The following is a 27290-nucleotide window of genomic DNA, read 5'->3' as shown; positions in this document are numbered from 1 at the left end:
TGCAATAGAAATGAGCTGGCCCAGGACCTAGAGGATGATGGATACAAACTCTCCTCCAGCCTTTGTCTTGTTTTCAACAAGAATTCTGCAACCAAGTATTTGGTGCCCTTCGAAATGGATCACCAGTGACTGTACAGGTCTCCCTCAAAGAAGCAAGGTCAAGGCTTCCACTCACGCAGAGTCTACAGGAACCATCATTAACTGAACTTGCACCAACATTGCTGCAGAGAAGTCACCAAAGACAGGAATTCCTTCAAAGAAGGCACACGAGACTGCAGATACTGGAATCCGGAGCAACAAACAATCTGCTGGAGGAACTCAGGGGTCAGAGTATTTAGTGGGATGTTTCAGGTGAAATGTGTATATCATGAGTGAGAGTAGAGGGGTCAGATGGCCAGTGTAAAGAGAAGAAGGGGAGTGATGAGATAGGAGTCTGAGGTGATTGGTGGGCAGAGAAGGGGTGTAAGTTGTTTGTTCGTTCATTATATGCATGTCATATGACAGAGGTGACCACGGTCTTTCCATGACCACGATTATTCTTGGCGAATATTTCTGCAGAAGTGGTTTACCATTGCCTTCTTCAGGGCAGCGACTTTGCAAGCCGGGTGACTCCAGCCATTATCAATACTCCTCAGAGATTGTCTGCCTGGAGGTCACATAACCAGGAACTGTGATATTCACCGGCTGCTCATACAACTATCCACCACCTACTTAACAAGTGGCTGACTGGGAGGGGGGGGAACTAAGCAAGTGCTGCACTTTACCCCAAGGACAACCTGCTGACTAGCAGACAGAAGGAGCACCTTACCCCTCCTTTGGTAAAGACGTATCTCCACCCAGTGCAAGATGACTGGTTTTAAAGAAAAAGTTGTGCCAGGTAGGGGAAGGGAGTGGTGATGGAGATGGGAGACAGTGGCAGGTGGGTAATACATGGAAAAGACAGAGTATCAGAGGAGAAAAAATATATGGAGAGGCAGATGGAGCAAGATGGGGGGCAGGGAGGTGGAGGATAATGTGAACACTAGGGACAGCTACTGGAGGACGATAAGCAGAAATACAAAGGGTTACCAGTGCTGGACTCTGGTAAGTAGAGGAGGTGAGGATGGGAACCAATAGGGGAGAGGTGAATGGCAGATGGATCCAGTGACAAAATAGGGGAGGATTGGCAGGAGGGTATCTATGAACTCTGAACTTTGTGAGCAATTTCATCAAATTGGACTGTTATCTAATGCAGTGGAACTAACTTTTTTCTTGGTATTTTGAAAATAATTAGTTCTGATCATGTGAAAGAAGCAATTTTTTCTCCAGTTTTGCAAATAATATTGTTATCTTAAAAACAAAAAAAACTAGCTGGTCAATGTTTATTATTCCAAAAATTGAGAGGAAGTTCTCCCAGTTTTCTGGCCATCAACACCATCAAAACCAGGGGTAACTGAGTCTTTCACGCAGTAACCATTTTTATAACCAGCTCATAAATCAACTTCTAGTCAAACTGATCTCTGATGAGAATTGCCAAGTGTTACTCACCTAAAACAGACATTCGGGCTGGCCTGCTCTCCCGCTGCCCCACTTTGTTTGTTGCTACACACACGTACACTCCCGAATCACTCTTGAGTGTGTACAAAATGGTGAGTTTGCCAACACTGACCTGCAGGAAAAGACAAACCATGAAACTGAAACAAAATCCCACATATAGCAAAGGCCTTTTCTGCTTCACTCTCTTGCTAAGTGGAGAACAACAGAAGAGATATTTAACCCGCATTTTAAATTATAAACTTCCTCATTGTTTTCACATATCTTTGAAGAAAAGACAAAAAAAAAAATCACATTTTTTTTCTTTAAAAGAAAAAGGTTTTCACACTGTTAGAGTGACTGAAATTCATATAGTACAAGTATCCTGGCGGTGGATTTCTAAAACAAGGAACAAATCAGGACAATATCTCCCAAATCTCAGTTGCAGTGTGACTCACTCATATTTCAATCATGAATAGAGAAAATGCATCCAACAAATTTCAAAGAAAGGGGGAAGAGATGGAGGGGAGAGGGGAGGGGATGGATGCAGGTGGAATCATTTTCACTGGGTGATCAGTAATTGAAGCTTTGGATGACACGTGGAATCTGAGACAAGGCAGGCCAGGGATCTTGTGGTGATGTCCTCATTGTTGACCAATGATGGAAGCTGGAATGGGAAGCCTGTCACTAGTGAGACTTTTCCCATGATTCCATAATTCTGTAACCCACTGCCCTAAAGCATAGCCACCCTTAAACAGACAAACAATGGGAAGTTTACCAATAGCAATGACCACACGACCATGATATACCTGAGCTTTGGTTATTGACTGATGCACCATCAATAACTCTCTGAGACGTGAGGCGAGATATAGGCTTTTATTGACTGGAAGAAAGAACAAGCAGCAATTGACCACCATGCTACATCCTGGAGACTGAGGGCAGGGCTCAGGCCCTAATCGCCTTTATACCGGGGTCTGTGGGAGGAGCCACAGGAGCAGTCAGCGGGGGGGGGGGGGGGGGGGGGGTGTCCAGACAGGTATATGTAGTTCACCACATTGACAAACTACATAAATTTGTCTGTTTTAGGGAAATAAAATGCTTTTTATAGGAAAGTCTTCTGATAATCAGCTAAAGCAAATTCCCTTCTGAATTCCTCTGTAGTTTCATTGGAGAATCCCAAGTTTAGAAATGGTTTTCCACATCCCAGGTAATTCCAGGACCCCTGAAGTTTGAGCAGAGGAGGAAAACAAGAAATGGACTCACTCTGTAATGGCCGTCTGTTTCATTGAGAGGTACCCCATCTTTCTTCCATGTGACAATTGGCTCTGGGTGACCTCGGGGTGGGAGACATTCCATATCGGCCTGCTCACCTAACGCCACCACTACATTTCTGGGCTGTAGGCGGAACTCATCCCGTAGGGCTGTAATGGAACAACATCAGCAGCTCAGCTGAACAATCACCTCATATTTGGGAGAAAGAAACAATGAAAAAGGTTTAAGAAAATACCTAGCATTGAACAATGACCTTCAGTAACTACACTGCAGACAATGACAGGAAACCTAGACTAACTATTGAATGTAACAAACAATCTGCCGCAGGAACTTGCAGGTCGAGCAGCATCTATAGAAGGAAAAGAATTCCTTTCCTCCCACAGATGTTGCTCGACTGAGTTCCTCAAGCAGATTGTGTGTTACTTCAGATTTCAGCATTGGCAGACTCTTGCGTCTCTAACTTAGGAATGTGTTCCTCAGTCATGACAACAAATATTAAATTATAATTACAGATGCTTCAATTCTATCAGGTACTTACCTATCACTTAGAAATCCTCACTCAAGCTGAAAATCTTCCACGAGAGGATTTCTACAAAGAGTTCAGGATGACACAATGGATGCTCGCTGCCTTCCTAACCAGTTAATGGTTTCTCAACCCCAACTTGCCCGATTAGGTCAGCAATCCAAAATGGCAGCACAAATCCAAAACTGATCCTAAAGATTCCAACTTTTCAGAGTGAAGGTTTTGTCCCATTAGAAGACATTGAGCAGACTTTAGGCTTGTTGTTTCTCTAATTCAAAGAAGGCAGAGGAGATTTCTTATGAGATTTGATCAAATAAATGCAGTGAGGTGACTTCCCCTGGCTCGGGCATCTAGAATTCGGGGGTCACAGTCTCAAAATTCAGGAGAGATGTAAAGAAATTTCTTTACACAGTAGGCATTGAATCTTTGGAATTCTCTCCCTGAAATTGTCATGGAATTTCAATCCTGACGAGGGATCTCGGCCCGAAACGTCAACTGTTTACTATTTTCCATAGATGCTGTCTGGCCTGCTGAGTTCCTCCAGCAGTTTGTGTGTGTTGCTTGGAATTTCATTTGCTGACTATTATTAAGGGTATGATGGGTACAGTACATGAAAGTAGTGCTGAGGTAAATGGTTAGCCACGATTTTATTAAATGGTGGAGCAGACAGGAGGTAGCAAATTGCCTCCTCTTGCTTCCATTTCTTACACCCTAGTTGAATATGAAATGTCAACTAATTACATAATTATAAAGCAAAGGTCATTTTAAATGGGGACAGCCAAAGCAAAAGCTGACACCAGACCCTACCCTAAAGCTTGCAATAAACATAATTGTGCCACTGATGTAAGAAAACTACTTATGTTTCTACAGTACAAATATCCTGTGAAGTTAAGGTTATGAAAAATGCCGTGGAAATAAAAGTTTCTCATTATTTTAGCCCACACCACTAAGATGGCTAAACTAGTCACCGACCTCATTCCCATTTGAGAATTCTTTCTGGAGAACAGTGTTTGGCTGTATAATTACTTTCAAAAATTACCTTATTGTGATAAATATTACTGGATGCTTTTACACAGCATGTTGTCAAATAAATTGAAGTTATCTGTCAAATGAAACTGAGGGTCCTGGCCAAACTCGCACTTGGTCATCGGCAAAGAGATTAAGTCATATAATTCATATAATATGTTTTATGGTCTTAAGATTCACCATAGAATCTTAAGACGAAAAAGCACAGGAGCAGAATTAGGTCATTCGGCCCATCAAGTCTCCGCTTGTTTCATATAGAGATTGACTACACTTCAAAAAGAAATTAACTGCTTGTGAAATAATTTCAGACTTCCTGATGATGAAGCCCATATTATCAATAAAATTGATTCCATATTCATTACTTTGTAATGACCTAACACTAATAAGGAGCCTGCAGTCATAACTTGAGGCTAACCCAAAAGATTACAGCCACCTCTGGGTATGAACTTCCCCTTTTTACCTCAACATCAGCTACTATTGCACATAAACTCAAATGGATCTACATTCAGTGGTGATCTATTAGGTATCAGAGGCACCTAATAAAAGGGGTCACTGAATGCTGGTCTTCCGCTGTAGCCCATCCACTTCGAGTTCCGACGTGTTGTGTGTTCAGAGATGCTCTGCTGCACACCACTGTTGTAACTCATGGTAATTTGAGTTACTGTCACCTTCCTGTCAGCCTGAAGCAATCTGATCATTCTCCTCTGACCTCTCTCATTAACAAGGTGTTTTCACCCACAGATCTGCTGCTCACTGGATCTTTTTTTTAAATTTTTCGCTCCATTCTCTGTAAACCATAGAGACTGTTGTGTGTGAAAATCCCAGGGAATCAGCAGATCCTGAGGTTCTCAAGTTCAGGTTTATCATCGTTCAACCATACACATGTAAACCACTAAACGAGACATGCATGAAATGGAAGAGATAGTTTATCCACCAGCTTCTGAGGAATGATTGCATTAAACGCCAACCTGACGTCAATGAACAGCATCTTGCCATATGAGCCACCACCGCATCTGACACCAATAATCATTCCACAAAGTCACTTAGATCACATTTCTTCCCCATTCTGATGTTTGGTCTGAACAACAACTGAATCTCTTGACCATGTCTGCATGCTTTCATGCATTGAGTTGCTGCCACATGATTGGCTGATTAGATATTTGCATTAATGAGCAGGTACAGGAGCAACTAATCAAGTGGCCACTGAGTGCTTATTGTTCTGCAGTGATATTGTCAAATTAGATAAGCAGCCATTCATATTCAATGAACAAAATATAACTTCAATTAAAATTTTAATCGTTTCAAAGCTTGAAAATTTGAATATACATAGGATAAAAGTAGAAACTGAAACAAGGATTTCAATAAATCAATCATATTTTATAACGTCTGTAGGAATTACAATCTACATACATTGCTGAGCACCAGGGATTTGTTATTAAGTCCCATGGCATCATTAAACTTACTCATATATTATGCAAAAGTAGATGTTTAAGATATTTTAAAAGAAAATGGCTTGTAAATAATCAGGATAATAATGCAGCTTGTAGAGTTGCCATCTTGCAGTTCCAGGATTCAATAACCTCCGTTCCTGTCTCGGTGGAGTTCATACATTCTCTTGCTGATCGCTTCAGTTCTCCTGGGTGCTCTGGATTCCTTGCACCCCACAACGATAGGTTTGTAGATTACCTTGCCATTGTACATTGTTCCTAGTGTGTGGGGGGGGGGTCATAGTTCAAGAAAGATACACAGCAGAATCGGGCCTTTCAGGCACAATTCCCATGCCAAGCGTCACCAATTTTCATTAATTCAAAATTCAAAGTAAATTTATTGTCAAAGTGCATACATGCACCATACACAACCCAGAGATTCATTTTCTTGCGGGCATACTCAGTAAACCCAAGACCGTAATACAATCAATGAAAGACTGCACACAACAGGACAGACGAACAACCAACTCTGCAAATACAAAAGGAAAAATAATAATAATGATGATGACGACAAATAAATAAGCAATAAATAGCGAGAACATGAGATGAATGGTCCTTAAAAGTGAGTCCATAGGTTTGGGGGAACAGTTCAGTGATGGGACAAGTGAAGTTGAATGAAATTATCACCACTGGTTCAAGATCCTGATGGTTGAGGGATAATAACTGGTCCTGAACTTTGCACTGTGAGTCCTGAGCCTCCTGTACCTTCTTTCTGATGGCAGCAGTGAGAAGAGTGGGGGGTCTCGGATCATGGATGCTGCTTTCCTGCAACAACATTCCATGTAGATGTGCTCAGTGGAGGGGAGGGCTTTACCCGTGATGATTTGGACTGTATCCACTACTTTTTTTCATTCAAGGGCATTAATTCGACATTAATCTTTTTGTTATTCCCACTCACAATAGTGGCTGATAGCAATGTAGGGAGATGAGACTTCAGGTGAAGTCAGTCCAGAATAGGATGGGTCCGTGAGCCTGCAAATACTTGATGGACCAAACTTACTTTTCTTGGTGTCTTGGAGAAAATCAGAATCCTGACACTTCTCACCTGATCATTAATGTCATTTGGTTCAACTAAAGGCTGCAAAACAGGACAGCCTGTGGTGGAGATGACTGAGAACAACGTCAAGATTCCAAGAAAAACGCTTCACCCATCAGAAATCTGTAAAGTTGCTGACAGATTCACAGACAAATTTGGAAAAACAAGAACTTTTGCCATTACAAAATCTAACCACTAGTTACTATGAAACTCAATCCAGACACCAAGGAATCGGCAACTGTTACTGTTATATGTAAATACAGCAGAATACATTTTCCATCTCAGAGAATATTGTGCGTGACCCAAAAATCCACTTCCATTTTTGTTTCAGTAGTGTAGTGATCTCTGGAAGCCAGCAGAGGGATTCTCAGTACAAAGAATAAGAGACACAGTTCCTGAGGCTCAAAGAACCAGAATGTCAATCAATCCCTTCTCAAGAATACCCCCAGCAGCTCATTAAATACCAACAGACTGGAATTTGTATCCCATTCATCATTTCAAGCTGTAAGTAATTCTCCAATGTGATCTTGTTTCCAATGTTTATACCGAAGGGCAGATTTGGAGATTGGAAACAAGGTGCAAATAGCTGCTCTAGTGCAACAGCAGATGTTGTTTTGGCTAGCTTGCCTACAACATTTTATTATGCTGGAAGAAATAGAGATGGGGCAAGTCCTTTCACTGGGGAATACCAAGAAACACGGAATCAAAGCAAATTACTTGTTTCTCCTTGTTTTATAAACACTATATGCTGCATTCATTCTATTTTACTTTCAGCTATCTCAGTATAATTATGCATGGCATGATCTGCCTGGATGGTATGCAGTCAAATATTTTTCACTGTATCTTGGAACATTTGACTATACTAAACCAATGCCAACACCAATAAAGGAAGGAAGGAAGCATCACCTTCCCTCTGCTGCCCCTCCTCCTTCTCTTTCACCCATGGTCCACTCTCCTCTCCTATCAGTTTCCTTCCTCTTCAGCCCTTTATCTTTTTATCACCTTCCAGCTTCTCTCTTCATCCCACTTCCCCCCTCACCTGTCTTCACCTATCACCTTCTAGCTTGTACTTCCTTTCCACCCCTCCACCCCACCTTCTTATTCTGGATTCTTCCCTCTTCCTTTCTAGTCCTAATGTAGGGTCTCAGCCTGAAACATCAACTATTCATTCCCCTCCATAGATGTTGCTTGACCTGCTGAGTTTCTCCAGCATTTTGTATATGTAAACTCATTTAATAATGTGGGGTGGGGTATAATTTCAAATTCACATTAAGTGACACTATAATTGAATTATTGCATTCCAATAACGGTTGTTCTCCTACCAACCTCATTGGCTGGTGTACTCAATATGGTTTGCCTTTGTAACACAAAAAAAAACTGGTCAGATTACGTGCAGTGAAACCATGTTAGAAGCCTGAATTGACTTTGTCACCTGCATCACTTGATATTTATGGTAAAATTTGGCCACATTGGACCTAAACATTGTAAAAGTTCTCCATAAAATTAATGTACGGTAACTTATAAAAAGCTAGAAGAACTCAGTGGGTCAGGCAGTATCTACGGAGAGAAATGAATAGTCCATGTTTTTGGCTCAAGACTCTTCATGTGGACTGGTTCCAGATCTGATGTTGCTCCAGTTTTCCACCATCTGCAGTCTCTTGTGTCTCCATAAAATAATTATTATTTGATGTGTACTGGGTGCAATTATGCCATCCAGCACCAGTATCATCCTCCATTCATCCATGAAATACATGGCAGAAGTAACTTCTGACTGTGTTGGTTGTCGAAGGGAGGAAGGGTTGGCAAGGCACCAGAGAATTCTTGCACTCTTCAAACTGCTACCATGGCAGTTTTTGGTAGGGACCTGCTTTAATGTCTCATCTGCACTCAACAGTGCTTTAAGACATCCAAAAGCCTGCAAGTCCACCATTAATAATTTGTGTTATGGAGAATGTCTCACCACCAGTTCCCCTGATTGTCTAAAGGAGAGGTGAGGTCAGGTTCTTTTCATCTGGATAACGTCTCACTCCCATATCGATCACAGGAAATGACAAGAAGTAGTTGCCAATATTCCTGCATCTAGATGCACATTGAGGGTTCAATGACCTTCCAGCATTCAGCAAGTGTTTAGTTGGGAAATCTCTTTTTTGCACGATTGATTTTTGGACATTTTTATGTACACCCATTACTCAGAGGTATCACCACACCTCGCACCTGGAGATGTTACACCTTCAAGTCCTACCACTCCTTCAACTGCTTAGGTGATTAGTTAAAGGGGGTCATTAGTTTCACTGAAATTATGAGAGATATTATGACTTCCACCATGCTAATCAGTCTCCACAGTGAAGCAGTAACTGGGTTATGCTGGAATGGACATTGTCCCAGCTCCCAGGACAACATAGAGCACGATGGTAGCATAGCAGTTAGCACAATGCTATTACAGCTCGGGGCAGCAGAGTTCAGAGTTCAATCTTGGCATTCTCTGTACGTCCTCCCCGTGGAATGTGTAGGTTTTCTCTGAGTCCTCCGGTTTACTCCCACAGTCCAAACATGTACTGTGTAGAAAAAGGATCTGGTGCTTTCCCAGCGCATATGCCAAGTAAACTTTTCTCGGGCTTCAAGTCAGGTCCAGGTATCAATTATAACCGACGTTTCGATGACAACCTCTGCCATTTTCTTCAGGGCATCATCCCTCAGGTATCCCTTCAGATACCTCTACCCGGCTTTAAGCCCGAGGAGAGATTATTATGCATGTACCAGGTAGGTTAATTAGATATTGCAAATTGATTTGTAATGAGGTTAGGGTTAAATCGGGGTTGTCAGGGGTTGTTGGGTGGTGCAGCTTGAAGGGTCGGAAGGGCCTATTCCACATTGTAGCTCTAACGAAATAATTAAAAAAAAAATCCAAGTCAGTCTGTAACCAAACACACATGGGAGGTGTGTATCCTGGAGCAGACCCACATCAGGTTTCACTTATCAGGTTTAGCCCACCTCAGCCCCAAGGTGTCCTGCAGCAACCAGCTGCCACGGGAAATAGCAACTTCAGAAAACACAGCCAGTTAGAACAAGGGTGTCAAAAATCAAGAGGGCATCGGTTTAAGGATAGAGGAAGGAGTCCCGATGGGTACTTTTTTTTCAAAGCAAATGGCAGTTGCTATCTGGAACACGCTGCCAGAGAAAGTGGTGGAACCAGGTACAATTATTGCAGTTCAGAGACAATTCACAAGTATTTGAATAGACAAGGTATGGAAGGATACAGTCCTGTAGCTGGCAAATAAGATTGATGTGGGATTCATTGCCACAGATGGCTATGAAGGGCCAGGCCATTGGGTGTATTTCAAGCTGAGGTTGATAGGTTCTTGATTTAGTAAGAGCATCAAATGTTAACAATGAAAAGGCAGAAGAATGGGGTTGAGATGGAAAATAAATCAGTCATGATTGAATGGTGGAACAGTCTAAATAGACCAAATGTCCTAATTCTGCTTATAGAATTATAGTCTTATAGATGGTAATAAAGTTTAGTAAGGACATAGTGGGCAGAAGGGTCCATTTCTATGCAATATGACTTGATAACTAAATCCGCTACATGAGAAAAAGGGAACACTAGCACCTACGGGTCCCCTTCCACAACTCACACCATCATGACTTGGAAATACATCATCGGCCCTTCACCATCACTAGGTCTAAATCCTGGAACTCACGACCCAACACAACTGTGTCAGGAAAATGCAATTTGTGTCCCGCCGTGTTTTACAAACCATTTACAAGGAAGTGTAAGTGATGTTGCCTGCCAGGAGAGAGACGTCAAAGCCCATGTGCTCCACTGGGGGCAGTGTGGCGCAGCATCCAGGCTGGAGTCGGTGCTGCTCCCCAGTGTTTGCTCGCCAGAAGACAGTGGTGGGCTGAAGATTTCTGCGGCATTCATGGCTCGGGTGCGGACAACTTTTTTTTTGTATGGCTGGATCCTACTGTCATCTTTATGTGCTTACTATCTTGTGTGTGCTATGTGTGCTCTTTGCTGTGCATGACTGTCGGCACTGTAGTTTGCACCTTGGCCGCAAAGTAACACTGTTTCGTTTGGCTGTATTCCTAGATATTCATATATGCTTGAATTGAATTGAAGATATTCCTGAAAGGGTGGAAGAAAGAGAGAAAGAAGCAAAAGTGTGAGAGATAAAGAAAGTAAGAAAAATGAATAGGAGAGAAAAAGTAAAGGTGAATCTATAGACCATGGAAAGGCAGTGTGACTGGAAACAAATACAGTTGGCCCTCCTTATCCGTGAGGGATTGGTTCCGGGACCCCTTGCGGATACCAAAAAATGCAGATGCTCAAGTCTCTTATTAAGCCTGTCTCAGTCCGGTGGACATTAGGACCCGGCGGTCGAGCTCTGAATCCGCAGTGTTTCTGTTCACGAAAATAATCACGATCATGATTGAAAATAAAGTGGAAATAATAAAGTGATCGGAAAGAGGTGAATCACCATCGGTCATTGGAAAAGCCGGTCGGTCAACGATTGTAACAATTTTAAAGGATAAAGTGAGAAAGGCCCTGCCCCGATGAAAGCTACAATTATTACTAAGCAATGCAGTGGTTTAATTATTGAGTTTTGGCGTTTGGGGTTTTTGATCCTTCACATCAACCAGGCATGGAAGGAGAGCGCGCTCGGAAGTGGTCTGTCACTGGATTGAACTCAGGAACTTCCCGAGCCCGGCGCTGAAACATACATTCTTAAGTGTTTTATATGCATAGAAAGGTAAAATATATACTGTATACTAAGACAAACGTTTGACTAACTGACGCTAAATAATACCGGATGTACCTGTTTTGACTTACATAGTAAGAGAACTTCTGATTTTTTTTCGATCCCAATCCACAGTAACCTACGCACATCTTCCCGTATACTTTAAATCATCTCTAGATTACTTATAATACCTAATACAATGTAAATGCTATGTAAAATAGTTGTTATACTGCATTGTTTAGGGAATAATGACAAGAAAAAAAGTCTGTACATGCTCAAACAACATGTGCTGGAAGAGCACTTCCGGGTTTTCTCGATTCGCAGTTGGTTGAATTCGCGCAAGCAGAACTCGCGGATAAGGAGGGCCGACTGTAAGTCAAAGAGTTGGAGATAATTTGTTAACACACGAACAGTTAGCATGGCAGGTTACCTATCACAGTCTATCTCATTATAATCTTGCACCTTATTGGTTACCTGCACTACATGCTCTCTGCAGTTAGTGCACTTTATTCTGCATCTGTTATGGTTTGAGCTTGTACAACCTCAGCACACTGCATCATGATTTGATCTGTATGGACAGTATGCAAGGAAAGCTTTTCACTGTACCTCAGTACAGGTAACAATAATAATAAACCAATACTCTGAAGTACTTTTACAACCTTATGGGTGTGCACTTCATTCAATCCAACCTCCACTCACTGGAATCCAGAGAATCTCATGGAACCAAATGAGTGACCGGACAGTCTATAAGAATCACAGAAACACGAATGTAATTGAAATCAAAGCTTTCTGCACATCAGAACCCATCTCTGCTGGCTATTTATCCTACTCCTTCTGTATCTGCTGGAAGAATTTCCACACACCTACATGGAAATTTTAGTAGACAGACTGGCCACTCAGTGGACACACTCCATACACAACTCATCTATTTACATCATTGCACTCAATAATATTCCCTTTTATTCCATGAACATATGTAGTTTCTCTTTGTTTTCCCCCAAGAATCTTTCTGATGCTGGGTTCTTCAAAAGATGAATTTTCTTCTGAAGTCCTTTTTGTATTTATTACTGATTACCTCAATTTTAAGGCACCAAATTTTAGATTCCAGCATCTGTAGAAGTATGTTCTCTACAGCTATCCTTTATAATTCTGAAAAGACATTTAGCCTGTTCAATTTTTCCAGTAATTGTGAAGATTACAGGTAAACACTCCACTGCTTCTCCAAAAACAATGCAGCACCATTGAGTAAGGATGGTCTATAATCTGCCACAATGCTCAATGGGACAATTGTGATTCTCACCCACTGCTCCTTTCAGTGGAATGGCAGCTGTTTCTTTATTCAATTAAAGTCCTGGTTGATGATTGCCCCTTCCAATCCTCCTGTACTGCTCTGGCAAATGTCACCATGTTACAGTTTGCTGCCTCAGTTTACAGACAAGGTCTCTCCTTGTCCCACAATTCATCTGGATAATGTGGCTGACACAGTAAATGCCTAACAAGTCCTTTGGGAGGCTATAATGTTAATGAGGGCCTTGTAGCCTCGTCAGATCCTCGATCACTAACATATTGTTCATTAGAAGGTCTACTCATGTATGTCGGATGCTGTTTAATTGCGGCACAAATTAAGTGTGAATTATTTTTCTAAATGAGCTCTGTTGGCACAGGCACTCTCTCACCGTGTACCTCAGGGAAAAGAAAATGCAAGCGCAGAGTGTTCTGTAGAGGGTGAAAGGACAATAGTGCTTGAGCAGTAAACTTTGAGCGTTAAGCTAAATTAGAGCTGCTAAGCAAGTCTCTCCCTTTTACGGACTGCAGCTCTTGGTAATTCATCACTCATTACTAGCTCACAAGTTATTAAGAGGAACATGCCTTCAAACTCACTTACAATTATAGTATTAATGTTTTAACCTTGCAGGAGAGACTGAGTTGCATAGTACAGCACAAAACAGACCCTCTAGCCCAACTTCAGCGGGCAGCACGGTCGTGTAGCAGTTAGCATCGCGCTTTGTAGCACTAGCTGTAAGAGCGGGATTTAATTCCCGACGCTGTCCGTAAGAAGTTCACACGTCCTCCCCGTGATTATGTGGGTTCCTGGGTGCTCCAGTTTTCTCACACGTTTCAAAGGTGTACCGTACGAGTTAGAGTTAGTGAGTTGTGGCCGTGCATTTTTGGTGACGGTGGTACAGCAACACTTGCGGGCTGTCTCCAGCACCTCCCTGACCAAGACGACCCATTTCACTGTATATTTCGATGTATATACAGTCAGCCCTCCTTATCCGCGGATTCCGCATGCACGGATTCAACCAACTGTGGACCGGGAAAACCCGGAAGTTCTCTCTCCAGCACCTGTTGTTTGAGCATGTACAGACTATTTTTTCTTGTCATTATTCCCTGAACAATACAGTATAACAACTATTTACATAGCATTTACATTGTATTACGTATTATAAGTAATCTAGAGATGACTTTAAAGTACAAGCAGTCCCCGGGTTATGAACGAGTACCGTTCCTGAGTCCATCTTTAAGTCGGATTTGAAATTGGAATAGGTACATCCGGTATTATTTAGCATGAGTTAGTCAAACGTTTGTCTTAGTATATAGTATACATTTTACCTTTCTATGTATATAAAACACTTAAGAAACATGTATTTCAATAATTAAACCACTGTGTTGCTTAGTAATAATTGTAGTTTTCATCGGGGCAGGCCCTTCCACATGCTCCATTAAAATTTTTCCGATCGTTGACTGACTGTAGCCTAACGTTTTTCCAATGACCGATAATTTCACCTCTTTCTAATCGCTTTACTACTTCCACTTTATTTTCAATCATGATCATCATTATTTTCATGAACATAAATTCTGGTCCTAATGACCACCACACTGAAACAGGTTAAATAAGGTCCGGGGTTCCGCTGGGTCCTAAAGACCATGGCACCGAGACATGTTAAATAAGGGACTTCAGCATCTGCATTTTTTGGTACCCGCGGGGGGTCCCGGAACCGATCCCCCGCGGAGAAGGAGGGCCAACTGTATGACAAATAAAGCTAATCTTTTAAACCAGTTCATGCTGCCCAAGATGCTCATCTAAGCTAGTCCTATTTTCCCATATTTGGTCTATATCCCTCTAAACCAGGGGTTTCCAACCTTTTCTATGCCAAGGACCAATACCACTAAGCAAGGGGTTCATGAACCCCAGGTTGGGAACCCCTGTAGTAAACCCTTCTTACCATTTACTGACCAAGTGACTTTTAAATGTTGTTATTGTGCCTGCATCAACCACTTCCTCTGGCAGCTCATTTCATCTACTGACCTCTCTCGGTGTAAGGACCGATGCAAGACAGCCACCAAGAATTAACAGTTCACATCTTTCCCCCAATACTTTTCCTCCTGTGCCAACAGCGGTTGTTGTTAATGATCCATCCACTGATCAGAGGGGAAAAAAAATTCTTCTGAATGACACCCTCCCCAAACCATCATGCGAAGAGAAAGAGAATCCTGGTCACAAGCGAGGTGCAGTACCTGGTCCATCCCACAAAATGTCAAAGAGGTGTGGCCAAAGCCAGTCCATTGGGAAGGTGATCTGATCTTTTCTGAATGATGTGGAAATGGGCTCATGGGCACCACTCTGTTCCAGATGATCTCTTGCGCTGTTTCAGTATACAGAGGCGAATTTCTGTAGGGTTCCTCCTGCACATCCCAATTCAGAAATTCACCCCGCCCCATAATGAAAACTGAATTTACCTCCTGTTATTGACCTTCTAATTCAAGCAGTTTCATTAGACATTATAATAATGTTGTTTATGTGACCAAATTAGCAAGGATGACTGATGGGGTACAGAGTAGTAGGCCTGACTCCTAAACCCACCAGTAATCTTAACTTGACAATTTTCTACAGTGATTTAATTGGCAAACATTGGTACAAACTACAAAAATAATTTATTCTGCACTCAACGAAGACCCTGAACATCGGCAGCTATCAATCTGCTTCTACAATCACAGGGTAAGCAATGTGCGAGTATATTTCCTTTATATTGGAATTCTATTAATGTGGATTGTTCAGTAGATTAGTTTAAAGCTAAAATCCCATTTTAGGAGAGATAATACAGACATATAGTGGATTCAGTTTATGGTCCCATAATACCAGTTATCACTGCCTAAGTAAAGACTTGAAATTTAATTTTCTCTACTTGCAAACAAATGCTAAAAATGTAGCCCAGTTATGTACATTTGCTTTCCTGACAACTCCAAAACATTGAGATATGTAACACTTGTTGCTGATTTATGATACTTGATAGCCTCCTCATCCAAAACCTCTCAAGTTTGTTTTATCATTTGACAGAAGATCTGGAGATTTATAAAAACAGCCAACAGCAGTGTTTATTTAGACGTAACATTGCCTGCCTGACTAAAATGAGGGAAAATCTGAAGGATCACAGTTAACATAGGCCCCAAGCCTAACAATGACCAGTCCTCTGCAGTTCTTGGACAGGGATGCAGTGCAGTCAGCAACAAAATTGCCCTCTTGATGCATCATCTTAACATATACTGTATGCCCATATTGTATTGAGCAGCTGAAAAAAAGACAAAAGGGCCGCAGATGAAGGTCAAGAAAGGGTAAAGTTCATTCGAGAGCATGTTAGTATGGTTGCCAAGTGCAAAGGATTGTGGGATTCAATCAGTCTGCACGACCTCCACACACCAGCGGTTGTGTGACAGGGATTTACGAGCAGCACCTGGGTACTCATTTAGAGGACAAGGGCTTACTTTATGGAGCAGTGCAAGACAATGGGACATGAAAAAGATTAGAATCAAAGCTGACAGGAAAAGAAGTCTTCTGATGTGATTAATGAAGTTTAGCATGAGTTGCTCTGATAGCCAGCCATTGCAAAAACCAAGACAGATCAAGCAGGCTATTAACTGCTTCAAGCTGCTGCTGATCAGATTTCCTGACAGCCTCTATTATTCTTTACATGGATTTGAACCGTACCTCGTATTTTGATTTTCTTTCAAAGAACAAGATATATCATTAGTTTTGTACTCATGTTAGTCCAAATTCCTGCCTGAACTACTAATTCTTGAATTGGTGAGTTAAAGGCAGATGAGATCATTTACCAGATCCTCAGTTTACAAGTACAGAAATGTGTATGTATTTGTGCATATGACAATAAACTCAACCTTGACCAAGTCAGAATAATTCCAATCTACTGTATTTTATACATTTTATTTATCTCGGTAGAGGGTTGAAGATTTGGGTGTATAAGGCCTCTGCTTTAGCTAACTGCACAATGAAAGGTCCACAAATTTGTGGTGGGGTGCAATAATCCATAGTGTACTATAGTGTTCCCTAACCAGCTCAAAACCCAAGAGATCAAACCAGGCTTGGACCGGGACTCGAGCTTCTCGGAAGTTACTGATTCCTAATGGCAGTCTGCCAATTGGCTTGAGAGAAGAATCACCTGGTCTCACCTGTTGGGAAGAGCATTAAGGCATTTGGTTATAATGTGCACATCTCAAAGTCCTCCCTTGCCAATACCATTGGGCATCCAATACAGAAGAGACTGATAAGGGAGGTTCACACTAAACTTTCAATTCACATTAAGGCCATAAGATACAGGAGCAGAATTAGGCTCATCAAACCTGCTCAGCCATTTCATCATGGCTGATCCAGTTTTCCTCTCAGCCCCCAATCTCCTGCCTACCCCCCATATCCCTTCATGCCCTGACCTTTCAAGAATCTATCAATCTCTGCCTTAAATATATGTACACCAAGGCTGCCTGTGGTGATGAATTCTACAGATTCACCACGCTCTGGCTAAAGAAATTCTTCCTCATCTACATTCTAAAAGGACACCCCTCTATTCTGAGGCTGTGTCTTCTGGTCTTTGACTCTTCCTTCTTAGGAAACATCCTCTCCACATCCACTCTATCAAGGCCTTTCACCATTCAATAGGTTTCAATGAGGTTACCACTCATACTTCTGAATTCTAGTGAATACAGACCCAGAGCCATCAAACACTCTTCATATGGCAAGCTGTTTAATCCTGGAATCATCTTCATGAACTTCCGTTGAACCCTCTGCAGTTTCAGCATATTCTTTTGTAGATAAGGGGTCCAAAACTGCTCATAATACTCCAAGTGAGACCTCACCAGTGCTTCATAATGTCTCAACATCACATCCTCGTTTTTATATTCTAGCCCTCTTGAAATTAATGTTAATATCGCATTTGCCTTCCTCACCACAGACTCAACCTGCAAATTAACCTTTAGGGAATCCTGCACAAGGACTCCCATGTCCCATTGTACCTCTGATTTTTGTATTTTCTCTCTATTTAGAAAATAGTCAACCCTTTCATTTCTTCTACCAAAGTGCATGACCACACACTTCCCAACACTGTATTCCATCTGCCACTTCTTTGCCCATTCTCCTAATCTGTCCAACTCCTTCTGTAGCCTCTCTACTTCCTCAAAACTACTTGTCCCTCCACCCATCTTTGTATCATCTGCAAACTTTGCAACAAAGCCATCAATCCCATCATCCAAATCATTGACATATAACGTAAAAAGAATCGGTCCCAACACAGACCCCTGTGGAACGCCACTAGTCACCAGCAGACAGACAGAAAAGGCTCTCTTTATTCCCACTTTGTCTCCTGTCAATCAGCCACTGCTTTATCCAAGCCAGAATCTTTACTGATTAAAGGTCTCCTCAACTAATTCCTCCCTTGCAGAGCTCACCTTAGTTCAACTTGCCTGCTGATTCTACAGAATATCTCCTTTAGCACCACAGATGGGCCCCAACACAATATACCAGCTGATAAAACAGCTGCCTTCTGGCAGTTAGTACATGCACTGCTGCTTCCAACTTTCAATCAGAGTATTTGCTTGAAAGTGATCTCAAAGCAGTTACCTTATGACAGTGTTTTGAAATGAAAAATGCTAAAATCTTGCTTCACGTGCCAGGTGCTTTCACTATTTATTTGCTTCATTAAAATGACAGATCTTGCCTTGAGCATGACCAACCCCTTGAATGGATTCAATTTTGATTTTGAGTTCAAAGGGCTGGAAGTTTTAAAACTGCAATTAAGTTGCAACATCACATTGACAGACTATTATTCAGAATTGAGAGGACTTTCTTAACATGCTAAGGCATTGCCATTTCTAGCCCCACCATTGACGCCCAGAAGGACCACCATTGACCGAAAACTCAAGCTGGACCCACCAATGAAATGCGAAACTGCCAGAGCAAGTCAGTGGAAGGGTTTTTGGCATCATGTGGTTAGCTCTTTATTTTGAAAACATCTCAAGTTCTCTTGATAGGTAACAACACTCATGACGCTCAATGTTACCAGGCAGAAAGCGACCTATTGGCTTTGCACCCCGTCCATTGGTTTGAACATCTATACAGTTCAAGGTAGCAAGTCACGAAAAGCCAGCAAGAACAAGTCCAGCAGATATATTGGTATTGTACATTTTTATAGGCATCTGTTAGTCTCGTGAGACCATGGATTTGCGCCTTGGAAGGTTTCCAGGGTGCAGGCCAGGGCAGGGTTGTATGGGAGACCAGCAGTTGCCCAAGCTGCAAGCCTTCCCCTCTCCACACCACCGATGTTTGTCCAGGGGAAGGGCACTAGGACCCAAGCAGCTTGGCACCTGTGTCATCACAGAGCAATGTGTTGTTAAGTGCCTTGCTCAAGGACACAACGCGCTGCCTCAGCTGAGGCTCAAACCAGTGACTTTCAGATCACCAGACCAATGCCTTATCCACTAGGCCACGCGCCAACACTATTGTACATTATTATCCAAAAAATTAAGATGTGTGGGATCCACAATTACTTGGTAGCCTGGATTCAGAATTGGCTTGCCCACAGAAGCCAGGGGGTAGTGGTGGAAGGATGTTATTATGGCTGGAGATCCCTGACCTGTGGCTCTTGCAAGGACCAGTGCTGGGTTACTCTGTTGTTTGTGACGTATATCAATGACTTGAATGAAAGTGTAGGTGAGTGGGTTAGTAAGTTTGCAGATGACACAAAGATTGGTGGAGCTGTGGACAATGTTGAGGATTATGAAAGGATGGAGCAGGGATACACATCAGTTACAAATGTGGGTGGAGAAGCTTCAGATGGAACTTAATACAAGTGTGAGGTGCTACACTTTGGGAGGTCAAGGGAAAGGATACAGTTAATGGCAGGACGCTCAACAGCATCCAAATGCAGAGGAATCTTGAGCTCCAAGTCCATAGCTCTATGAAAATGGCCGCAACAGTAAATATGGTGGTAAAGGTGCATTGCATGCTTGCTTTCATTGGTCAGGGCACCGAGTACAAGAGTAAAGAGATTATGCTGCAGCTATATAAAACTTCAGTTACTTCACATTTGAAGTAATGTATGCAGTTCCCATTACAAGTGGGTTGTGGAGGCTTTGGAAAAGAGTGCAGAAGCTGTTTACCAAGTTCCTGGATTTGAGGATATGAGCTATAAGGAGTTTGGATAAACTTGAGTTGTTTTTCCTTGGAGCATCAGAGGCTAAGGGGAGAGCTGATAGAGGTATATAAAATTATGAGGGGCATAGAAAGGGCAGAGAGCCAGAACCTTATGCCAGGGTAGAAAGGTCAAATACTAGAGGACATTTATCTACAGTGAGAGGAGGAAAGTGTAAAGGAGATGTGTGGGACAAGTTTCTGTTTTACACATAGAGTGGTAGGTGCCTGGACCTGGCATCCAGGGGTAGTACAAACAAGTACTTGAGTGGTCTTTAAGAGGCTTTTGACGTTAACATGCAGGGTGGGGAAAGACGTCTAATTCAACGGTGCTGAGATTGAAAGATTTGAGAGCTTTAAGTTCCTTGGAGAGAACATCTCCAATATCTGGTCCTGCCGAGTAGATGTCATGGTCAAGATAGCTCACCGACACCTCTAATTCCTCAGGAGGCTAAAAAAAAATTAACATGACCCTGTCTACCTTTACCAATTTTTCACTCTGTACCATAGAAAGCATCCAATCTGGATCCGTAATGGCATGTTATGGCAAGTGCTCTGCATATGACCACAAGAAACTGCAGAGAGTAGTGGACACAGTTCAGCACATCACAGAAACCAGCCTCCCCTCCATGGACACTGTCCATACTTCTCACTACATCAGAAAAGCAGCCAGCATAATCAAAGAACCCACCCACACCGCGCATTCTCTCTTCTCCCCTCTTCCATCAAACAGAAGTTACAAAAGTCTGAAAGCACGTACCATCAGACTCAAGGACAGCTTCTATCCTTTTGTTATGGCTCTTAAATAGTTCCCCAGTACAATAAATTAGATTCTTGACCTCACAGTCTACCTCGTTATGATCTTGTACATCACTGTTTACCTGCACTATACTTTCTCTATAGGTGTTACACTTAATTCTATATGTTATTTTTTTATCTTGTACTATACCAATATTCTGTATGAACAGTATACAAGACAAATTTTTATTGTATCTCAGTACATGTAACAACAATAAACCAATTTCAATCCCAATTGCAGATTTAATTTAGCATTGTGGTTGATACAAACATGATGGATTGAAATGTGTGTTCCTGTGGTGTACTGATCCATGTGCTATGTTCTAATAGCTTCAAGCTCTCCTCACAGTTATCTTTCCTTCATTATCACTGGGTCAAAGTCCTGGCACTCTCAACTGAGGTGTATTGGATTGTGATATTAACTGCACTTGTTACTTTAAGGTCATTGGGTCACTACCACCCTAAGTACGATGTCACATAATTGATCATTCCATATTATTGTGTTGTGTTTACAGCTTTGGTTAAGGTCTGTCACATCAAACAAACATTCTCTACCTTCTTAGTGTAAGTGCCTTGTGTAATATCACAATACAACAAAACCCAATACACTATGCCTATCCTACCCTTATCTCATGTCCTGTAGTTTTTAAAGAAGTAGTTTCATAACTTTGAACTAAGAACAGAAGAATATAGTGAATTCCAGTTATTTGGGCCATTGGTCAATCAGGGCAGCAAATTATTTAGAACAACTCTTAAGGAACAAAAACTAATTGAGAAAATAGCCAAAATTCCCTTTGTTTATTTGGGACACTATGCTGCTTAATTAGGACAGATGACTGTTGCCAAATAATTTCTAACTAACATCAGAGATGTACATTTGTCTCGCCATTAGACGCTGCACCGTGCTTAGAGCAAACAGCTTTTAAATAGCATCATTTGTATGTATTTGCATTCAAAAAGCAATGATTTTTCTCACAGACACTTGGCAAAAAATAAGCAGGAAGACAATTCAGAACTGTTTTGTCACTGTGGTTACAAGTATTCAGGCTTGGAAATGCCAGAAATGGCCGGGAGTGAAAATGAAACAATTTCACTACTTCAACAAGTTAGGAGCTACAAAGAATTTGAAGGTATCGACAATCATCTTGAATGTTACAATAAAAATGAAAACTTGGAGGATGCAATCATGGAAGGCACTGTGTGAAGGCAGTAGGTGTCAGTACTGGTTTTGTTCATTTACAGACAATCAAAAGAACACGGCAGCATACACTGGATTAATTCCTCCACTGATAACTATTAGGAACTAATAGAGTTTTATAGCATTTTAGTAGTACTGAAGGTGTTCTAATTTGTTCTATTTTTCATTTAAATGCATAAGTTGTTACTCGGTTAAATGGTAGTTCGTCTTCTTTACACCTTTTTAACTATTTCCATGTAACTTTGCCTAATTGGGGCTGCTACTTAATTGGACCAAAATGTGCTAATACCAATGTGTCCAAATTAACCAGAATCTACTGTAAGGAAATAAGGGTAGGAGTAAGTCAACTGTCCTGTTGAGCCTGCTCCACCATTCAATAAAATCATGGCTGATCTGGCTGTGGACTCAATTCCATCTACCTGCCTTTTCCCCCACAACCCTCAATTTCCCAACTATGCAAAAATATAACTGTGTCTTCAATACTCTTTGGAAAAGCCATTCCTCTTCATCTCCATCCTAAGTTTATTCCCCTGAATCTTGAGGTATGTTCCTTTGTTCTAGTCTCACCTACCAATGGAGATGATTTCCTTGCCTCAAACATATCTATCCTTTCATAATTTCATATGTTTCTATAACATCCCTTCATTCCTCTGAACTTCTGTGAGTATAGTCCCTAATGACTCCATCTTTCTTCATAGCCTAATCCCCTCATCTCCAGCACCAACCTGGTGAATCTCCTCTGCATCACCTCTGAAGCCATACATGCACCTCCTTCCTCAAGTAAGGAGCAAGAACTACACACAGTACTCCAAGTGTGGCCTCACTTGTACCCTGTATAGTTGCAGCATAACCTGCCTGCTCTCAAGTTCAGGCCCTCTACCAATGAAGGCCAATACTGCATTTACCTTTTTCATAGCACCTTGCAAACCAACCTTTTGCAATTCATGCACAAGCACTCTCAAGTCCCTCTACACCTTTCACCATTTAAATATTAATCTGAACTTCTGTTTTTCTATCCAATGACAATCTGGCAGAAATAATAAATGGCAGTCTTGCCGGCCACATTAATACTTGAGGAGTGCTCCAATGCCCAAGAGCTGCTGGAAGCGCTTTGGTTGGGTCTGGTCCACCCACACCTGGTCTAGTATCAACTATGAAAGCTGCCGATCAACAGGTCACAACACAGAGATGACATCTAAAACCAGCTGCTGGGGAAACATGGCTCTGGACCCCCTAGAGTGGCAATGCTTGCTAAGGACCAAACGGTTACCGATTACTTGATCCAATCATCACTTATCCTCTACTCCATGAGGAAAAAGATTGAGGAATGGAAAGCAGAGGTCATAAAAACAACTGTTTTTCAGGAAGGAGGGTTAGGGTCTCTGTGTCAGTGTTAACACTACGGTAGTGTAGTGGTTAGTGCGACATTATTACAGCGCAGGGTTTTCCAGAGTGCAACTGTCTTTAAGGAGTTTGTTCATTCTCCACGTGAACACATGAGTTTCTTCTGGATGTTCCATATTCCTTCCACAGTCCAAAGACATACCAGCTAATAGGTTAATTGGTCATTGAAAATTGTCCTGTGACTAGACTAGTGTTAAATAGGGGGGTTGCTAAGCAGTGCAGCTTGATCAAAGATTCAAAGTGCATCTATTATCAACGAATGTATAAATTATACAACCTTGACATCTACATCTCCACACATTCATCACTGATTTTGTCTATTGACTAGTTTCCTTAGGCAATTCAATCCAGTAACTGCGTTTCTGTCTCTAACATTTGACCATTTCCTTGAACTGAAGTATTTGCACTCTTAACTCACTACAGAAGTACGGTAGAGAGCATTTTGACCGGCTGCATCGCTCTGGTATGGAGGAGCCAATGCACAGGATCATAAGAGGCTTCGGAGGGTTGTGGACTCAGCCGCATCATTATCAGCAAAGACCTGCCTTCAGCGGTACACTCTGCTCTCTTACAAGTGCCAACAAATACAAACTTGGTGTGATTTCTGAGAAGGCTTGGAATGTCCACTCATTTGTTGGTCTTTCAATGATAAATATGATAGAATAGGAGTTAATTTCACTGAGCTCTTGTCCAAGATGCTCCGACCTCTCAGTCTGCATTCATAGATTTGTTTTGGTCATACATCTTGCCAAGTTCACAAGACCATCTCATTGTTTGTAAATGGAAAATCCTTGTCCAACAAGTTCAAGAGTGAAAAATTGAACTGTCTCTATCAATAACAGCTGATTCATGCAATGTTTTGAAAAGGACACTGATTATTACACTGCTTTGGCCAATTACACTGTTAAAGCAAAACTGTCCCCTGCAGAATCTCTTGTGTTTATGGCAGGAATTGCTACTTTTACACACAAAGTTGCCAAAAACCATTTGTGATCTGTAACAGCAGCAAAAACTTTTTCCAGTGGGACTAGGTGGAATTTGTTCAGAGCAAAGATAACACTTCCTTCTCACTTTACACATGGTTATGTTTGCCTTTGTTGAGAGAATGCAATACGAATACTGTCTGTTCCTGCCCATCATCCCCAACAAGGCTAAAGACAACGGCTGTACTGTAAATGCAGCATTAAATGCATTAATGCATTGGGGCTTCTGCCCAATCATGGTGAACCAGTAGAGATTTGCTTCTCAAATCTGCACTTACATTGAGAAAATCTTCCTGATTCACATCAGTCCAATTCCATTTCTTATTTTCATAAAGACATGGTACAATAGTGTTAGCATCACCAAAAAATCAAGCAATATTCTGGAATACTTTAACATCGAATCGTTCCTGGAATGAAGATCAACTACTTCTAGGTATGATTGCCATTCATATTAAAATCAACCTTAACAGGCTTCAGTCCACAAGTTTACAATACCTCTAGTTATACAAAGATATACTTGGACTATTGCAGTAGCATGTTGTTACAATGAAGTCCCTCAATATTTCCTCTCAAATATCCAAATGATCTTCTTCACTAAACCATTTTAACTGAAGAGACAATTACCATAGCCCTGCAAAACTTTAGCAGTGAAGGATCTGACTTCATATGACAACATAGTTTAAGAGTACAATTGTTTATGTATGGCTTGTGATGGTGCTCGTCACATCCAATCTTCCACAAATTGCAGCAAATCACATTTTGTGAAAGGAAAGCTGGGATCCCACCAACTCCACACATGGGACCTGAGAAGTTGCTAAAAGATGCTGTTCATGATTGACTATCTAACCTAATATTATCTTCTAGTCACTGCAAAATGACATTACTACTTATGCATTAGATACAGCTGTTATAGGAATCATTCCATCACTGGAAGAGTCTTTGATAGATAGATAGATAGATAGATAGATAGATACTTTATTCATCCCCATGGGGAAATTCAACATTTTTTCCAATGTCCCATACACTTGTTGTAGCAAAAACTCATTACATACAATACTTAACTCAGTAATAATATGATATGCATCTAAATCACTAACTCAAAAAGCATTAATAATAGCTTTAAAAAAAAAAGTTCTTAAGTCCTGGCAGTTGAATTGTAAAGCCTAATGGCATTGGGGAGTATTGACCTCTTCATCCTGTCTGAGGAGCATTGCATCGACAGTAACCTGTCGCTGAAACTGCTTCTCTGTCTCTGGATAGTGCTATGTAGAGGATGTTCAGGGTTTTCCATAATTGACCGTAGCCTACTCAGCGCCCTTCGCTCAGCTACCGATGTTAAACTCTCCAGTACTTTGCCCACGACAGAGCCCGCCTTCCTTATCAGCTTATTAAGACGCGAGGCGTCCTTCTTCTTAATGCTTCCTCCCCAACACGCCACCACAAAGAAGAGGGCGCTTTCAACAACTGACCTATAGAACATCATCAGCATCTCACTGCAGACATTGAATGACGCCAACCTTCTAAGGAAGTACAGTCGACTCTGTGCCTTCCTGCACAAGGCATCTGTGTTGGCAGTCCAGTCTAGCTTCTCGTCCAACTGTACTCCCAGATACTTGTAGGTCTTAACCTGCTCCACACATTCTCCATTAATGATCACTGGCTCCATATGAGGCCTAGATCTCCTAAAGTCCACCACCATCTCCTTGGTCTTGGTGACATTGAGACGCAGGTAGTTTGAGTTGCACCATATCACAAAGTCCTGTATCAGTTTCCTATACTCCTCCTCCTGTCCATTCCTGACACACCCCACTATGGCCGTGTCATCAGCGAACTTCTGCACATGGCAGGACTCCGAGTTATATTGGAAGTCAGATGTGTACAGGGTGAACAGGACCGGAGAGAGTACGGTTCCCTGTGGCGCTCCTGTGCTGCTGACCACTGTGTCAGACCTACAGTCTCCCAACCGCACATACTGAGGTCTATCTGTCAAGTAGTCCACTATCCAATCCACCATGTGAGAGTCTACTCCCATCTCCGTTAGTTTGTGCTTTAAGATCTTGGGCTGGATGGTGTTAAAGGCACTAGAGAAGTCAAGGAATGTAATCCTCACAGCACAACTGACCCCATCTAGGTGAGAGAGTGATTTGTGCAGCAAATACGTGATAGTTCTTCCACTTGCCCCTTCAAGAAATTAAGAACTGGCATTGGTTTGCAGTAGACTGGTTGGACACTAGGTTTAACTTGTGAATATGTTCCATATTTTATGATTCCTGCATAGGAATCATTGAAGATGTTATCATATTTAGATCAAAGCAACCCCAGATATAACGTTGATGGATCTGAGCAAAATCTAAATGACCTTCCAATTGAGTTTCAACTTCGCAAATGAATATTTTCTCACATTTTAATATTCATTGAGTCCACCACATCCTGACATATAGTCTGATGTGAAATGTCATACATTTAAAATCTTCAAAATTTCTCACGAGTCATACGGCATGGAGACACATAACTCAGTTCAGCAAGTCCACATTGACCATTCAGCAGCCATCTGTCCCCATCCTACAAGCATTTTTTTATTAAGTGCAATTGTGAACAAAAGCCAGATCAGAAATGCTGATCAAGTCAACTAGTTCAACTGGCATAACACTTTATTCTCCTCAACTCCTTCCAGGCTCTACATTCACCTGTACACTAGGGTAATTTAGTTAACCAATCAACCTTTAATAAAGCTTGAGAATGGTCGTATTCCTTTCTAAGTCTATGAACTGCTTATCATAGATATCCTCCCTAATAATGGAACTATCTGCACCGATGTCAATATGCATCACTA

The 27290-nt window shown here is 41.6% G+C and overlaps 1 protein-coding gene across 3 annotated transcripts in view; it reads right to left on the bottom strand.

Annotated features, from left to right (window-relative positions):
• Positions 1-27290, bottom strand: part of robo4 (roundabout, axon guidance receptor, homolog 4 (Drosophila)) — a 140847-nt gene that overhangs the window by 66609 nt on the left and 46948 nt on the right. For all 3 annotated transcript variants that reach the window (XM_073029726.1, XM_073029728.1, XM_073029727.1), the window contains exons 3-4: positions 2776-2933; positions 1528-1648 (exon numbers count right to left, since the gene is read on the bottom strand). In XM_073029726.1, coding sequence (XP_072885827.1) covers positions 1528-1648; positions 2776-2933 — 279 coding nt within the window. The remainder of the gene's footprint in view (positions 1-1527; positions 1649-2775; positions 2934-27290) is intronic.

Source organism: Hemitrygon akajei, chromosome 26 (genome assembly GCF_048418815.1).
Source record: "Hemitrygon akajei chromosome 26, sHemAka1.3, whole genome shotgun sequence".
NCBI classification, from domain to species: Eukaryota; Metazoa; Chordata; class Chondrichthyes; order Myliobatiformes; family Dasyatidae; genus Hemitrygon; species Hemitrygon akajei.
The sequence above is the reverse complement of the archived record's forward strand: the minus strand, read 5'-3'. Positions and strand labels throughout refer to the sequence as shown.